The sequence below is a fragment of the Leucoraja erinacea genome, chromosome 3, assembly GCF_028641065.1.
Source record: "Leucoraja erinacea ecotype New England chromosome 3, Leri_hhj_1, whole genome shotgun sequence".
Classification (NCBI taxonomy): domain Eukaryota; kingdom Metazoa; phylum Chordata; class Chondrichthyes; order Rajiformes; family Rajidae; genus Leucoraja; species Leucoraja erinaceus.
In genome coordinates this window covers 43296610-43314779 of record NC_073379.1, presented here as the reverse complement: position 1 = coordinate 43314779, position 18170 = coordinate 43296610, and the positions used below count along the sequence as shown (strand labels likewise).

General features: G+C 42.2%; 1 protein-coding gene across 4 annotated transcripts in view; it reads right to left on the bottom strand.

The window, feature by feature from the left end:
* Nucleotides 1-18170, bottom strand: part of frem1a (Fras1 related extracellular matrix 1a) — a 120041-nt gene that overhangs the window by 82407 nt on the left and 19464 nt on the right. For all 4 annotated transcript variants that reach the window (XM_055632555.1, XM_055632557.1, XM_055632558.1 and 1 more), the window contains exons 2-6: nt 13366-13772; nt 12642-12736; nt 10922-11211; nt 8986-9164; nt 4337-4660 (exon numbers count right to left, since the gene is read on the bottom strand). In XM_055632555.1, coding sequence (XP_055488530.1) covers nt 4337-4660; nt 8986-9164; nt 10922-11211; nt 12642-12736; nt 13366-13614 — 1137 coding nt within the window. In that variant the 5' untranslated portion in view covers nt 13615-13772. The remainder of the gene's footprint in view (nt 1-4336; nt 4661-8985; nt 9165-10921; nt 11212-12641; nt 12737-13365; nt 13773-18170) is intronic.

Genomic DNA, 18170 nt, shown 5'->3' with positions numbered 1-18170 from the left:
GCTCCAATCCAATTTAAAGCATATATATTGCATTCAAGTTTAAGTTAAAAGACTCGCTACAGTATGCACCATATTGCACAATTTCAAGCTGAAAAATGCAAACGTTCCATACCAATGGGAGGGCCACTCTCCCCCCCCCCCCCCCCCCCCCCCCCCTCCCCCCCCCCCCCCCCCCCCCCCCCCCCTCTCCCCCCCTAAACTAACTAAGAGGGAGGAGGTGAGGAGGGAGAATGGAGGAGGAGAGGGATAGAGGAAGAGGAGGGGGGAGTAATTGGAAGTAGGTAGGGGGGAATAGATGGAGGGGAGGGCTGTGGGGGAGGTGAGGAATGATAATGGGGGAGATGAGGAGTGGGGGAGGTGGGGGATAGAGGGATAGGGAGAGTTAGGGAGGAGAGAGGAGTTATGAGGGAGGGAGGGAGAGAGTGACTGAGGGCAGGGGAAATGAGAAGGAGAGAGAGGTGAAGGAGGGATTGGTGGAGGGAAAGAGGAGAGGGGAAAGAAGAGGGAGAGTGAAGAGGAGGGGGAGAGAGTGCACGGGATGAAGGGAAATGAGCTGCGCCTGTGCGGTTGGGGGCTATGGGTGAGTGGTGGAATATTGCGTTGGGGGACCAAGCCTCCCAACGGGTCCCACTAGTTATTAATATATGTTCAAGGGCGGCAAGATGGCACAGGGGTAGTATTGCTACCTTACTGCGCAAGAGACTCAGTTTTCGATCCTGACGACGGGTGTTGTTTGTATGGAGTTTATACATTCTCCCTGTGACAACAAGGCATTTCTCCGGGTGCTCAGTTTTCCTCCCACACCATAAAGATGTACAGGATTTCAGTTTAATTTGTTTCAGTAAAATTGTGAATTGTCCCTAGTGTGCAGGATTGTGCTAATGTATGGGGATGCCTGGTCGGAGTGGACTCGATGGGCTGAAATGCCTGTTTCCGCACTGTATCTCTAAACTAAACTAATCTAAACTAAACTAATATGAATGAGGAGCTGGAACTGAATATTCAGATGATGTTTGATCTGATAACGATTCCAACTATACATTCCTGTCATAACCATATAACAATTACAGAACGGAAACAGGCCATCTCGGCCCTTCTAGTCCGTGCCGAACACTTATTCTTCCCTAGTCCCATCTACCTGCGCTCAGACCATAAACCTCCATTCCTTTCCCATCCATATAACTATCCAATTTATTTTTAAATGATAAAATCGAACCTGCCTCCACCACCTCCACTGGAAGCTCATTCCACACAGCTACCACTCTCTGAGTAAAGAAGTTCCCCCTCATGTTACCCCTAAACTTCTGTCCCTTAATTCTCAAGTCATGTCCTCTTGTTTGAATCTTCCCTACTCTCAGTGGGAAAAGCTTATCCATGTCAACTCTGTCTATCCCTCTCATCATTTTAAAGACCTCTATCAAGTCCCCCCTTAACCTTCTGTGCTCCAAAGAATAAAGACCTAACTTGTTCAAACTTTCTCTGTAACTTAGTTGCTGAAACCCAGGCAACATTCTAGTAAATCTCCTCTGTACTCTCTCTATTTTGTTGACACCCTTCCTATAATTAGGCGGCCAAAATTGAACACCATACTCCAGAATTGTCCTCACCAATGCCTTGTACAATTCTAACATTACATCCCAACTTCTATACTCAATGCTCTGATTTATAAAGTCCAGCACACCAAAAGCTTTCTTTACCACCCTATCTACATGAGATTCAACCTTCAGGGAACTGTGCACTGTTATTCCCAGATCCCTCTGTTCAACTGTATTCTTCAATTCCCTACCATTTACCATGTACGTCCTATTTTGATTTGTCCTGCCAAGGTGTAGCACCTCACATTTAACAGCATTAAACTCCATCTTTCAGCCCATTCTTCCAAATGGCCTAAATCACTCTGTAGACTTTGGAAATCCTCTTCATTATCCACAACACCCCTTATCTTGGTATCATCTGCATACTTACTAATCCAATTTACCACACCGTCATCCAGATCATTGATGTACATGACAAACAACAGTGGACCCAACTCAGATCCCTGTGGCACCCCACTAGTCACTGGCCTCCAACCTGACAAATAGCCATCCACCATTACTCTCTGGCATCCCCCATTCAGCCACTGTTGAATCCATCTTGCTACTCCACCATTAATAACCTACAATTGAACCTTCTTAACCAACCTTCCATGAGGTACCTTGTCAAAGGCCTTACTGAAGTCCATATATACAACATCCACTGCTTTACCCTCATCAATTTCCCGAGTAACCTCTTCAAAAAATTCAAGAAGATTAGTCAAACATGACCTTCCAGGTACAAATCCATGTTGACTGTTCCTAATCAGACCCTGTTTATCCAGATGCTTATATATATTATCTCTAAGTATCCTTTCCATTAATTTGCCCACCACTGACGTCAAACTAACAGGTCTATAATTGCTAGGTTTTCTCTTAGACCCCTTTTTAAACAATAGAACAACATGCGCAGTACATCAATCCTCCGGCATTATTCCCGTTTCTAATGACAATTGAAATATTTCTGTCATAGCCCCTACTATTTCTACACTAACTTACCTCAATGTCCTAGGGAATATCCTGTCAGGACCTGGAGACTTATCCACTTTTATATTTTTCAAAAGTGTCAGTACTTCCTCTACTTTGAATCTCATAGTTTCCACAGCTACTCTACTTGTTTCCCTTACCTCACATAATTCAATATCCTTCTCCTTGGTGAATACCGAAGAAAATAAATTGTTCAATATCTCCCCCATCACTTTTGGCTCTGTAGATAGCTGTCCACTCTGACTCTCTAATGGACCAATTTTATCCCTCGTTATCCTTTTGCTATTAATATAGATGTAGAAACCCTTTGGATTTACTTTCACCTTACTTGCCAAAGCAACCTCATAATCTTCTTTTAGCTTTTCTAATTTCTTTCTTAAGATTATTTTTACATTCTTTATACTCCTCAAGCACCTCATTTACTCCATGCTGCCTATAATTATTGTAGATCTCTCTCTTCTTCCGAACCAAGTGTCCAATTTCCCTTGAAAACCATGGCTCTTTCTAATTTTTACTATTTCCTTTCAACCGAACAGGGACATAAAGATTCTGTACTCTTAAAATGTCATCTTTAAATGTCCTCCATTTCTCCTCCACATCCTTCCCATCAAACAAAAAGTCCCAATTCACTCCTTTTAAATCCTTTCGCATCTCCTCAAAGTTAGCCTTTCTCCAATAAAAAAGTCTCAACCCTAGATCCAGTTCTGACCCTCTCCATAATTATATTGAAACTAATGGTATTGTGATCACTGGTCCCGAACTGTTCCCCAACACATACCTCCGCCACCTGACCTGTCTCATTTCCTAACAGGAGGTCCAGCACTGCCCCTTCTCTAGGAGGGGTTACTACCAGGGCTGCCAGCATTGGGTGAGAGTTGGGAGTGTGAAATTGTGAGAGACCAAGCCCGAGGGAGCATAGCGACTGGGGGGGGGGGGGGGGGGGGGGGGGGGGGGGGGGGAGGGGGGGGTAGGGGGGGGGGGGGGAGGGAGGAGGAGAGTGGCCCCCTCCCATTGGTATGGAACATTTGCATTTTTCGGCTTGAAATTGTGCAATATGGTGCATAGTGTAGCGAGTCTTTTAACTTACACTTGAATGCAATATATATGCTTTAAATTGGATTGTAGCATTTTTGAAAGTGGGGAGGCTGTGCGATCACTGTTCACTGGCCTTGGGGGTACCCGGTGAGGGACTGGAGCAACCGAGTGGGGAGAAGGTGTGGAAGAAGGGTGTCCTCATGGACTTCAGTGCAGCGTTCAACAAGGTTCCTCATGGTAGGCTGCTCTGGAAGGTTAGATCGATAGCTGAATGGATAGCAAATTGGCTCCGTGGAAGGAAGCGGAGGGTGATAGTGGAAGGTTGCTTCTCAGACTGGATGCCTGTGACTAGTGGTGTGCCTCAGGGTTTGGTGCTGTGACAATTACTGTTTGTCATCTACATCAATGATTTGGCTGAGAACATACAGGGAAAGATTAGCAAGTTTGCTGATGATACAAAAGTTAATGGTTTTGCAGATGGTGAAGATGGTTGTGAAAAATTGCAGCAGGATCTGGATCGATTGGCTAGTTGGATGAAGGAATGGTTGATGGAATTTAATACAGAAAAGTGTGAGGTGTTGAATTTTGGGATGTCGAACAAGGGCAGGACCTACACAGTAAATGGTAGGCCCCCGGGTAATTTTCCAGGGAGGGATGTAGGGGTACAGGTGCATGGTTCCTTGAAGGTCGAGTCACAAAGGCTTTTGGCACTTTGGCCTTCATCAGTCAGTTGCATCACATACCTCATAGTTCCTTCTTTCAGTATGACTGCTGTTTGGTGGCTGAAAGGCGACCAGCAAGTCATGCAGGTCAACCCAAGTGAATGATGTGATTGATTTGGTGTGGTCAGATAAATGAGTGATGTAGCCCTCCTGAGGCGGTTTGGTGACATTGAACACAAGCTGGGATTTTGGCGTCTCGCTGTCTTCTCCATCCAGGATCCCTGTGGTCATGGAGGTCAGAATGAATTGATCTACATCCAGGATGAACATCGCCATAAAACTCACTTTAGGAGACTGATTGGGAAAGGCATTTGTGATTCTGACTGGAATCCAGGCATTCTCTGTCTGAAAGAGATTGGGAGAGAAATGCACAGTTATAGACTGACACAGCGCACAATCCAATGAGACCACATCAATCATCAGTACCCATTTACAGGAACCCTACACTAATCGCGTTTTATTCTTCCCACATTCCAACAAACTTCTTTAGATTCTACTTCCTGCCAACACATAAGGAAAGATTTACGCAGCCAATTAAATGGCACAGTGGTAGAGTTGCTGTCTTAAAGTGCCAGAGACCCAGGTTCGATCCTGACTATGGTGCAGTCTGTACAGAGTTTGTATGTTCTCACAGTAACCACGTGGGTTTCTCTCGGTGCTTCGATTTCCACCCACACTCCAAAGACATACAGGTTTCCAGGTTAATTGGCTAAGATAAAATTGTAAATTGTCCATAGTGTGTAGGATAGTGCAAGTGTACAGGGTGATTGCAGGTTGGCGCGGACTCGGTGGGGTGAAGGGCCTATTTCTGCACAGTATCTCTAATGTCCAAAGTCTAAAGTAGTCTAAAGTCAAAATCTGCAACCTATATGACCTTGGGCTGTGGAAGGAAGACAGAGCACCCATGGGAAAACACACACAGCCAGAAGTGAAGCTGCAAACCCCACACAGACAATACCTAAGAACGCAACTGAATATTGACAGAAACTGTTCTATTTGTTGCACCACAGTGCTGCCCTAATATTGTTGATAGGAAAGTTTGCATCTTTTTTTCGGAGAATGTTCAGAATCAACCTCACATTTTAATTTAAGAAAAAGATGTATGTATGCTATAACCATTCACTAACATTAACTTACACTATTAGATGTAATTAGCCTTCTGAACGGTACTTGCATAAACTAGAGTACTGTTTGATTCAGCTCTACCCCACCCTGGACATTGAACTCTGTCTATGGAACAGCTGTGCTACAATGCTGAGGGCACTCTTTGCACTTTGTATTGTACTTGAGTTTGACGTTTGTATTTATGTATAGTTTATCTGATCTGATTGGATAGCTTGCAAAATAAAGCTTTTCACTGTACCTCGGTTCACGTGACAATATTAAACCTAAAACAAAACAGAATGAATTCTACAAAGCAGAACGTTCTTCTAATATCAACTTTAAGTTTCAAAGAAAAGCTTGGCCTATGCTAAATTAGATCTTCTAAATTAAATTTGTTTCCAAATTAGAAACCTGCAAATTTGTGTGGGTTTGATTTACATTGACATTGGTTTTAGTAAATCTGAATTAGCTTAAATATTTGAACATTTGACATGAAATACTGGATAATTACGGGGAGGTGGAGAAGACCAAAAATAACCAAGGATGCATCAAGGACAGAAAGCCGACCCCAAATTTCACAGCAAGACAGCATTGTCATTTTCTATTCTATTTCTAAACCTGCCATCTGGTCCAATTGACAATCTGGCTAAAGGCCAAGACAGACTGTAGCTGGAAGTCACAGTCAGGAACTCTTGTGCTTGGCAAATGTCTCTTTGAGAACCCCTGCCCATCTTAAATATTGAAAGAATCATTTATCTAAAGTAAATGAAAGCATTAATCAATAAATGTGCTTTATTTGTGTATAACCACAGGATAACATGATGGTGAGTCAACAAAATAGAAACTGTCAGAGAGCTGACAGCAGATAAGTAGTTGATCAGGGACCTTTCAGGTTCTCCTCACTGTAGTCATTATATTTGTCTCACTACATGGAAATGGATGTTGAAGAAACTCTTTTTGTTCTTAAATTTGGGGGAGATGCCTTTAAAAACTGATGTCGTCAGCTCATGCAGAGTGTGGTCATGTTGTCTTTATAGTGTATTTTGATGTTTGCACTGTGTTGAATTCACCACACATTCTGATTGCTGAACTCTTGAAGGCTCAGGGAGGGCCAAAGTATGTACATGTCCACCATCTATTTTCTGGCACCCTTGGTTCCAGAGCTTTTCTGGATTATCCATTTTTCCAGACCAATAGAGGTCATGGCCTTTGAGAGGTGTGTCGAGGCCATCAAGGGATCGAGATACCGGCCCGCAAGGTTGGCCTTGAAAATCGGCTATGGGAACAGATCTACTGGCATCGGCCAGGCCGGATTCCAGAGGACTCTGGAACTTGCCGCAAATCAACCTGCTTTTCGATGCGGAAATGCTGATGAGGTCGAAATCATCTGGCTTATGAAGCCTAGGCCATAAGGTCATGTGATAGGAGTAAAATTAAATAATTCGGCCCATCAAGTCTACTCCACCATTCAATCATGGCTCCCTCCTAATTCCATTCTCCTGCCGTCTCCCCATAACCTCTGACGCCCGTACTAATCAAGAAACTATCTATATCTGCCTTAAGATTATCCACTGACTTGGCCTCCACAGCCTTCTGAGGCAAAGAATTCCATAGATTCACCCCCCTCGTGGTTGCATCGTCTCCTGGTTCGGCAACTTGAACGTCCAGGAACGAAAAAGACTACAAAAAGTTGTGACAACTGCCTAGTCCATCACCGGCTTTGACCTCCCCACCGTCAAAGGGAAGAAGGTACCTGAAGACTGTAACGTCCAGGTTCAGGAACAGTTCTTCCCCACAGCCGTCAGGCTATTAAACACAACGATAAGCTATGAGCTCTGAACTGCATCAGACTATATTATTATTTGTTATTTGCACTATATTTGTTATTTATTGAACTTTTTCTTTTTTTTCCCGTTATATACAATGTTTACATATTCACATATTCTGTTATGCTGCAGCAAGTAAGAATTTAATTGTCCGGGACATATGACAATAAAACATTCTTGTCTCTTGACTTGACTCTGGCTAATGAAATTTCTCCTCATCTCCTTCCTAAAAGAACGTCCTTTCATTCTGAGGCTATAATCTCTAGTCCTAGACTCTCCCACATGGAAACATCCTCTTCACATCCACTCTATCCAAGCCTTTCACTATTCTGTATATTTCAATGAGATTCCCCCTCATTCTTCTAAACTCCAGCGAGTTTAAGCGCCACATTTTCATGGGGACTTGTTGGGGGAGGGAGGTATTTCAATTGCACTCGTGATTTTGTCCAAATCAAAGGAGGCGCCAGACCATCAGTTGGCAGAAAATCCGAGGTGAACCTGTACATGTAAGTGTTTAGAAATCCAGCCCATTATACGATCTCCTGGCTTTTGTCAAGCAATAGTTAGAAGTTCAGAGATGTATAAATTTACATTAATTTACATTTGTAAATGTGTTGGTGCGAAGCTGATCTATGGAACAGAACTGCCCCGTTTGACTTTTCTGATGCTGAAAATACTTAGATTAGAAATTGTTCATGTTTCTTTGGCACTGATCCACTAATTACACACATTGAGAAATACAAAATTTTGGTGCATCTGGCTGGAACTGTAGTAACTGACCTATTGAAGAAGAGGCAGATTTTACTAGCAATAGCAACAGGTATTGAGGTCTTTACAACTGTAAATAGGACTCAAAAGCTCATTGGTGATCCACTTTCCAAGACAGAAGCTGTTTACAACAAGAAGATAATTAATAATTAAATGTGGAGCCTGATGTGTCAAGAATTATTTTTCCAGTCTTACATTTAACCATCCTCCCCCATCACAGCATTCCCCCAGTTCTATTGTACAGGAATCCAAGGCTTAATATTCTGGATCTTCAGAATATGTATTCCCCTCTGTACGCCCAGAATGGGCATTCATGAATTTCTAGACTAAAGGTCCAGAGTCCTTTGTTTTATTCATCATGTTGTTAAATTGATTTGCAAAGACCACAAAAGCATAAAGAGTTTTTGGTTGATACAGTAAGCAAGTAAGTACAATATGTGTACAAAGGAACTGTGAAATGCTAGTTTATACCAAAGATAGACACAAAATGCTATTTTGAGTAACTCAGGAGCTCTGTCTGAAGAAGGGTTCCTACCTGAAACGTTACATAAAAAACATTGAAAATAGGTGCAGGAGTAGGCCATTCGGTCTTTTGAGCCTGCACCTATTCCTTTTCCCCAGAGATGCTGCTTGATCTGCTGAGTTACTCCAGCTTTTTTTTATCTTTCTTCAACAGGTACAAGTGTTGTTCAAAGGAAATATATTTTTTCTCCAAAGTTTATCATATTTCATCATGATTTGCATAATAAAGTGCATTAAAAAAAATCCAACCTATATTCTTCAGGGAGGCAAAGACATTGCAAGCTTTTCTTCACAGGGAAGGCAGTGAACCATAAAGCTGAAGGAGACAGACCCAATGAATGATTAACCAAACTCATAACAGTAACATTGCCATTCTTCATTAGAGACAGAAAAGGTTGCAGGTAAAATAATCTAATAAAAAAAACAAACCTCCAGACAAACAAAAAGTACCTTGTGCACATTTTTGCTTCTGCGGTCGATCAGTTCCAATCTTATGGCGATGTAGTCAACATCAGGAGAAGGGGGCCTGAGATGATGGTAGCGAAGGCCCATTGTAAGAAACTCATCACAGCTTACTTTAAAAGTGTGCAGCTCCTTTAAATCTTCCTGGTTCGTTTCTAGATTCCACTCTGATGAGAACAAATACAGTGTTCTGATAAATATGGTGATTAAAATCCATACCTTTAAAACTTGCTGACTGAAGAAATACACTCAAATAGCTGGTGCGGGGTGGGGGGTGGGGGGGGGGAGGGAAGATGTAGAATAATTCCACTAACTTTAGCTATGTTTGTGTGAGAAGATTGTCATAGTTATTTGTGCAACTGCAGAGATCAATTGTAGCACTGGAATGGGCAAAGAATGAAATCAAACTAGACATTAGGGGAAAAAAAACATTTTTCTGAAAAGGGGGTCAAGGAAAGAGCGTTCGCGTTGCGGCACTGTTTCCACCAATCTTTCCACCACTACGCAGAAGAAGCACAAGAAGCGCAAGATGTCATTGTATGCAGATGCTGAGAAGTTTATTCAGCTCTGGCTGAACAATTTCTAATCTTGTAATGTGGACTCGATAAGAAGATTCTGAAAAGGGAAAAAAAATGCAGTACCAATTCCAGTCTGAAATGAATATCTTTTCCCCCCATTTGCTCCTCTTTTCAGGTATAACCACATATCAATTTGATTAGAAGATACATAATAATCTTTTGTGGGGGAAACAGTGATATAGATGATCTAGTGGAACCTATGAGATATTTATTTCTCCTTGGATTGGTAGGATGTGCAACAAACAATTCTCCAAGAAACAATTGGAGGAATTTCATTGCCACATTTCAGTATAAGCTAGATAAACACATAGATCAAATGAACAGGATAATTGTTTAAACATTCTGGTTAAATGCTGTAGAATATCCTTCATAACACAAACTGGACTATGATACATGGGCACATTCAACGAACACTTGGATGGGTGCAAAGATAGGATGGTTAAGAAATGTGGGCAAATGGGACTAGCTCACATTTCATTGTCCTATCAGGGACACATGACAATAAACTCTCTTGAACTCTTGAACATGCATGAGGCACCTTGACAGGCATAAATGAGTTGGGTTGAAGGACCTGTTTCTGTGCCATATGACTATGACACTACGAACCCCCTTAGGCAATTTACTAGAGGGATGGATGGTAGGGGAGAAAATAAATGGATAGATCAAATATGCATGTAAAAATTAAAACAAAAGTGCAAACCTCCAGTCAGGTCTACAGTTGTGCTGAGGGAGGGATTATCGGTGTAGAGATGATGAAGGAGAATAACTACAAATAACTTACCATGCGTTTGAGGAGAAAAGTGGATTGTATCTGAAATATTGGGGTGACAACAAGCGGCAAATAAAAATGTGCAGCGTAGAAAATAAACTGGGAGCGAAGCAATGAGGTAACATGGAATTGATGGGGTAAATGCGGATTGGAAGAGCTTGTACATAAAAATCGAACTCCACGCACCTGATGCATGGATTTAGGTAAATAGTTTCCTTATCTGCAGTGTCTCAGTTTCCTCTTTGCAGTAACTCTTTTAAATCATAATTTTCACAAGTTCTTTGTTGAGGAAATTTCTGTTCAGTAAAAATGCTAAATGTTGGCAAGGATATTAGCCATTGATCATACTCACTTCTACACATTCAGATCCATTGGACATAAATATGGGGAGGGGAGTACAATTGAAAGTGGACGCTTGTCATGCTCATGTTAATATGAACCTTTCTCCAGAGAAAATATATTATATTTTCTGTAAAAAGAGACGTTACAGTTCCCCTAAAGAAAGACATTACATTTTCATTAGTGTTCTATTTCAGCTTAAAGGCAAACCAAAACATAACAGCGAAGGGAAGCTTACTTGATTTGTGTGGATTGTCACCACGTGCCTGGTCCATGGAGAGTTTCCCCATGACGAGACGTCCATGTGCTGGGAGAAACGTCTCTTGAGTCGCCACACGCACCATACAGTCCAGATTCGAAGACTGATCAAAGTCAAATGAAAGTACATTTCTGTCGACTAGATTGGATACACCATAAAATTCGTGGACTTCCAATGCTGTTGCACCCACTTGGACAATGTTACAGTCGGAGTCAAGCAACCGGACATGGAGGGTGAATGCTTCTGTAAAAGTTTCATTCTCTGTAAACCTGCAATGGCAAGCACGAAAAGTAGCATGGGGAGGGAGTTGATGCTTAATTCTGGAACAATTAAAGATTCTTAAGGACATTAACAGATCATTTTGCCAGTGATAACTAGCCTTGGCAAGAGTCTAGGAACTTTTCCCCCTAGTCCGATGCAGAATAGGTTAAACCATATCAGTTGCAATTGCTGAACACCAATCCTTGGTCAGTTAATGCTATGTTACAGATAGATTTTATTCATGAATGTTACTGGATTTGAGTTTTGCTGGCTTGGCCGGCATTTATTGCTCCGATCATTAATTCTGGGGAAGGTGTCAAACATTTTCAACTGCTGTGGCCCTTCGAGTGAAACTGCAGATGCTGGACATCTAGAATAAGTTCATCAGTTCTGCAAACAATTAGGGAGAGGAAACAGAGTTATGATTCCAATTTAATAACCCTTCATCTGAATGTGGAAAAGTGAAAAATAAAAACAAGTATATTTTAAGTTGCAGGAGTGGGGGAAGTAAAAAAAAAGCTGAGGAAATAAATGGGATGTTTGTAATATTGTGGAATTCAGGTACAACACGGTTAGAGAGAGATTGATACAGCGTGGAAACAGGCCCTTCAGCCCACACTTCCCACACGGACCAACACGCCCCACCTACACTAGTCCCACCTGCCTGCTTTTAGCCCATATCCCTCTAAACCTACCCTTTCCATGTACCCGTCTAAATGTTTCTTAAACATTGCGAATAGTATCTGCCTCCACCACCTCCTTCAGCAGCTTATTCCACACACCCACCAAAACGTTACAGCCCTCAGGTTCCCATCAAATATTTCCCCCCTCACCTAAAACCTATAGGGTTGTAGAGTATGGGATTCCAACATTCGGATCAAGTGGTGATGAAGGAACCTGCGATTTGGAAGGAACCTGGAATACCTAGCAAGTATAAAAATCTTCACTGTCTATTGCAGTGTACTTTCAGGTGTATTGTCCACACACTCTGCCGTCATGATTGCCTCCAGATTCAGGTAAAGTTTATTTCCTGCTGTTATCAGGCAACTGAACCATCCTACCAACAATTAGAGAGCAGTCCTGAACTCCCATCTACCTCATTGGAGACCCGCAAACTATTTAAAATCAAACTTTACTGGACTGTACCTTGCACTAAACATTATTCCCTTTATTCCGTATCTGTACAGTATGAACGGCTCAATTGTAATCATGCATAGTCTTTCCGCTGACTGGATTACACACAACAAAAATGCTCGGTACACATGACAATAACCTTAACTAATCAAGAATGGAACCATCTCTGAACTGAAGAAAATCTCTCCTGCCATTCATTAAAATTGCTATGACCTTAGATGATCAATTGGGTGACCAGCATCAAAGCTTTAGCCTTATCTTTCCATGTTAAAAAACGTTTCTGCTTCCACTGCTTTTCACTTACCTGTAAGCTCTGAGCATGACTTGATCTTCATCCAGAATTGGACATCCATTATGTGAATATTTAACTTCGTTGGGTAGGAAATGACAATCAAAAACCTGAAAAAGTTTGTACAATAAACAAATATAGATGTTAAATTTCCATAACATTCAGTTTGTAAAATATTTTCCTGCTGCTTTTAGACGTTAGACTTTAGACATACAGCACAGAAACAGGCCCTTCAGCCCAAGTCTGCACCGACCAACCTGCACACTAACACTATCCCACACACTAGAGGCAATTTTACAACTAATCAAAGCCAATTAACCTACAAGGCTCGACATCTTTGAAGTGTGGGAGGAAAAGGGAGCATCCTGAGAAAACCCACGTGGTCACAGGGAAAACATACAGACTTCATACAGACAGCACCCTTAGTCAGGATTGAACACTGATCTCTGGCACTGTAAGGTAGCAACTCTACCTTTGCACCACAGCCTGTCCTTGTTAGAGCAGGAGGGAATGGATGCACCACACTTCGGGTCAGGACTCTTTTACAGGCACCTATCCCTTCACAGATGCTGTTTGACCCGCTGGGTTACTTCACCACATTGTGCTTTGCTGCAAATTCCAGCATCTGTGCTTCCATTTTTTGTGAGCCACTACTTTGAACCAACCAAACTCCCCAAGCTCGACATATTACGGTGATGATACCGTATTGGAATGGATCACTTCGTCATCAATACCATACCTGAGGGGTAAGCTTCCCAACCCGCTGTGTTATTGGTTCATTCATCACCACTTCCACCTTGCAGCTGTCCTTATCCTTCGGGATGTTGAACACCAGGTTCTTCTCTGACAGGAACACAGACAGGCCCTTGGGAACTGTAATATCATGATTCACTTGAACAAAAGAGGTTGCGATGCACCTCCAAAGAACCAATTGCAGGAGGAAGGTAGAGTCTATCCAGCGTTGCTTCATCACATCAGAATTAAGCATCAGTAATAAGACCTTGAAATTCCCGCAGTTCTTCACAAACTGACATTCATGTTATTCACTGTCAATGTGCAGCAGGGTCTGAGGAAGATTTCTCTCGACTTATGCGGGTCCTGGAAGTCAATTTGCTTCAGCAAATTCAGGCGAAAGTTTCTTTGGCCCTGAAAAAAAGTGGAATTAATTGTCATTTTGTTGTGATGTGTTTCTAAGGCAGGAACTCAGCTTAATGATTTCACCCAGCTGTTTCCAGGCTGCAGTCAATGGTGCTTTGTATGTGCACATTTGCAGCAATAACTTTTATTTTTCAAAGAGAAAAATCTCCAAGGGATTGAGGATGAGTAACAAGCAGGTGGGAGGAAACATCCCAATAACTACTGTGATTCTCTGCACTCATCTTCCGATGTATCAATCAGCTCAGACAACATGCTCCTAAATTCTACCAAGTAAAATTTCTGATGTTCGATTTTATTTAATTTATTTACAGCAACTGAGGAGGTGGAAATTATAGTGACCTTCAATTCATTTCCTTTAAGAAATTGCTGCAGTCAAGTTAAGTGAAATCAAAGAGAGATTTCTGCCATTTGGTACACCAACACTGTAATTTGTATGTCAATGGGAAAAATGTGTAATTTATGTAAAGCAGTAATAGAAATGTCAGCTCTTTATTCGGGCAACATAAAGCAGGAGGGTGATAAACACAGGCTTTAGTCAGATCATCTTCATCCTGTCACATGACATATCAGTATGACCAAACACAGATTATGTATCTGCTTTGCTAACTATCTGGGTTCTGTCCACAATGGCCATCTTGAGCTCCAGGCTGTCAGCCATTTTAGCCCCTCATCCTCCCATTCCTCACACTGATTCTCTCGTTGACTCAGCCTGCTCCAATGCCAGGGTGAGGGCAAATACAAACGGGAGGAACTGCACCTCATACACTGCCTGCGTAGTCTACAACCCAAGGGCATGAACATTGAATTATCCAATTTCAAGTAGCCTGCCCACCCTCCTTTCCTTTCCTCTCTCCTTCTGATCAACTCAGACCCTTTCTTTCCAAGTCCCCCACCCAGCCTTCTGTTACTGTTTCTTTCCCCTCCCACACCTGCTTCTCTCTGCCTATCACCCATGCACCCAAACACTCCCATATCCTCTTCTCACACAATTTCCATATGTCCATCTTCCCTCCTGTACCTGGTTCCACTCACCACCTTCCTTTCCTCTCACCTTTAATTATCAGCAGTGCCTTGTTGTCTCCACTGATCACCTCTCAGCCCCTGATGCCATGTCCCACGTCCCACCCTTCCCCACCCCCAACTGGCCATTAACCCCTGCTCACCTGGTTCCACCTATCAGCTTACAACCCAGTGGTGTGACCAGTTCCCTACACAAGTAGATGCCAGACATCTGTGGCAGGGCCTGAATACTATCACAGGCTACTACGCAAAATCAGGGGCGATCTCTGCCAATGGTGCACCTCTATTGGATGAGCTCAATGTCGTTTATACCTGTTTTGATGAGGCAAACAAAGTACCATGAGGCACGAGTGATCCCCTCCCTTTCCCCCATCCCATGCTGGCTCTGTCCTATACATCTCGGTGACAGGAGTCAGATCTGCATACATGAGGGAAAACTCCTGGAAAGCACGGATCATCATGGATGGACTCACTGTACGTGTTCTGAAATCATGCACCTATCAACTAGCCACAGCCTTCGATGACATCTCACTTCATCAGTCTACTGTCTACATTTGCTTCAAGGAAATCTCAATCATTCCAGTCCCCATGAAAAGGAAAGCGACCTGTCCCAATGGCTACTACCCAGTAGCACTATCATTGATCATCATGAGGTTCGTTGAAAGGCTGGTGATGACCCACATCTGCGCCAGTCTTCCAGACAATCTAGACCCCCTGCAATTTGTATACAAGAAAATATCTCCTTTGTACTACATTCAACTCTAGATGCTGACAATAACAATATCTAATGCAAAGGTTATAGGGAGAAGGCAGAAGAATGGGTTTGAGAGGGAATGATAAATTAGCTATGATTGAATGGCATAGTCGACGATGGGCTGAATGGCCTTACTCTGTTCCTTTGACATATCAGGATGTCTTTCATTCACAGCTCAACCTTCAAAATCATAATACTGAATATGCTCATCTCTAAACTCCTGGATCTTGGTCTTGGATTATCCATCTGCAACTAGCTTCTGGACTTTCTGACCAGCAGCCCTTAGTTGGTTAGAATCCTCCCCCCAGACCCATGAGACCTGCGCTCCTCTGAGGTACAGACTCAAAATTCACTCGCATGGAATTTATGTGAGAAAGTAATAACCAATTAAACATAAAATGTAAAAGGAACAACAAAGGAGACTCAAGAGACTGCAGATGTTGGAATCTAGAACAACAAACAACCATTTGGACAAACTGAGTGGTTCGCGCAGCATGCGTGGGACAAATTAAATCAATCCTGATGCAGGGTTTCGGCCTGAAATGCTGACAATTCCCTTTTCTCCACAGATGCTACTCAGCCTGACACGTTTCTCCAACGTATCGATTGTTGCTATATCGTCAATTATATATCATCAAATTTTATCAAAAGTTCACGATATGACATTTTTCTTGTAAAGCAGCCCCTCCACATCACAAGGATGTATAATGCATTGCAGTAGTGGAGTGCAGTGAAGGTTCACCCAATTGTTCATGAGATGGTAGATGTTCTATGTTGAGTGAGTAAAGAAACAAGGCAATGCAAGTTCAGAAGAACTAGTGGTGATTACATTTAAATGTAGAGCATTCTTACTTTCTTGCTTGAATGGGTAGATGCATGTGGCTACTCCTTCAAGATTAAAACCAGAGGAAAATACATTTTTCACATTGACCTTAGTAAATATTTTGAATTTGCTACCGATGGGGACGGCGAAGGTGCAATCACCGAGTAAATTGAGGACGGAGATGGAGAGATCTTTAAATATTGAGAATCAAGACGACGGAGATGGAGAGATCTTTAAATATTGAGAATCAGGGATATTTGGGGCAGTGCAATGGCATAGCTGATGGACTCACAATACCAGAATCCTGACCCCCTGGGGCTGCCTGTGGGGAGTTTGCATGTTCTCCCTCATACCGCGTGGATTTCCTCTGTGTGCACCGGTTTCCTCCCACATCTCAAAGACTTACAGATTTGTCGGTTAAATGGCCTCTGTAAACTGCCCCTAGTGAGTGGATGTGGGATAACATGTAACTAGTCTGAACAAGTGATCGATGGTCGGCATGGACTCAGTGGGCTTAGGAACCTGTTTCCATATTGTGATTTTCAATCAATTCAGTCAACATGGTGTTAGTGCAGGAGATTGGTTCTGAAAGATTAGCCATGGTGTTACTGAATAGCAGAGGCATAAATGGGCTGAATGGCTTCTTCCTGTTACATTTCTCAATAAATTCAGCATTGTGAAAACACTTAATTTTGTTTTTAAAGAAAACCTTAGTGCAAAGTTACCATCAGTAACTGTCCAAAACCAGACACTAGTTTCTTGTTGTTTGCCCACCTGATATTCCGTTCCATTGACAACAAAGGATCTGAACATTAGGCTAATACGATACCTTCCATTGAATGCTACCACCCTTGTCAAATATACATGCTGGCAACTTTCCTGTAACCTTTCTGGCAACTTTCTTTCTCCGTAAAGACTGCTGCCAACACTATCAATTTATATTCATTAACTTAAATGATCATGCAAACTGAACTCTGAATGAACTTTATGTTAAAAAAAGTCTGAGATAAACATGAAAGAAGGCTTAGAAACAGTTATCCTATTTTATGTGAAGAAAGTTCATTGCGTTTGACTTTTAAGTATCAGATATAAAAATATAATCCCACAACATTATTTAAAAAACATTACAAAACATTTATGAGCTCACAGATTTAGGCAAATAATGAATGATCAGGAATAGAAAGACTATATAGTTATAACTTTCAATTGGGAAATAGCTCTGGATGCTTGCATATATAGATGCACTATAGTGTTGTATTTCACCAAGATGTACAAAAAGCCCAAGAGTAATGTAGTCATAGAACCATACAGGACAAAACCAGGCCCTTTGGCCCACAAGCACTTTGGCCCAGTTTGAGCACCGAACACTAATCTGATACTAATCCGTATGTTCCTACAGTAATCTGATTTTATTCTCCCCATATCCCCATCAACCCCCTGCCCTTCCCGCCCCCCCCCCCCCCCCCCCCCCCCCCCCCCCCCCCCCCCCCCCCCGTTGAATTCTACTTTGCATTGCTCCTGACAGCAACTCGAACATTGTTTGTTAACACTCTGTGGAATGCTTTGTAAAGATTTCAAAGATTTCCTATATTAAAGATGCCACAAGATACAAGCCATTACCGACTATAGTTGAACACAGCACTGTAAAACCTTACATGCTTCTTTTCAGTGTTCATAAGGAACAAAATCCATCACCAAAATACTAATTGACAAGACATGGCTATAGTTCACAAATTTGGGTAACTATCTAATGGCAACAATGCCAGAGTTATAGTCATTGAGGCATACA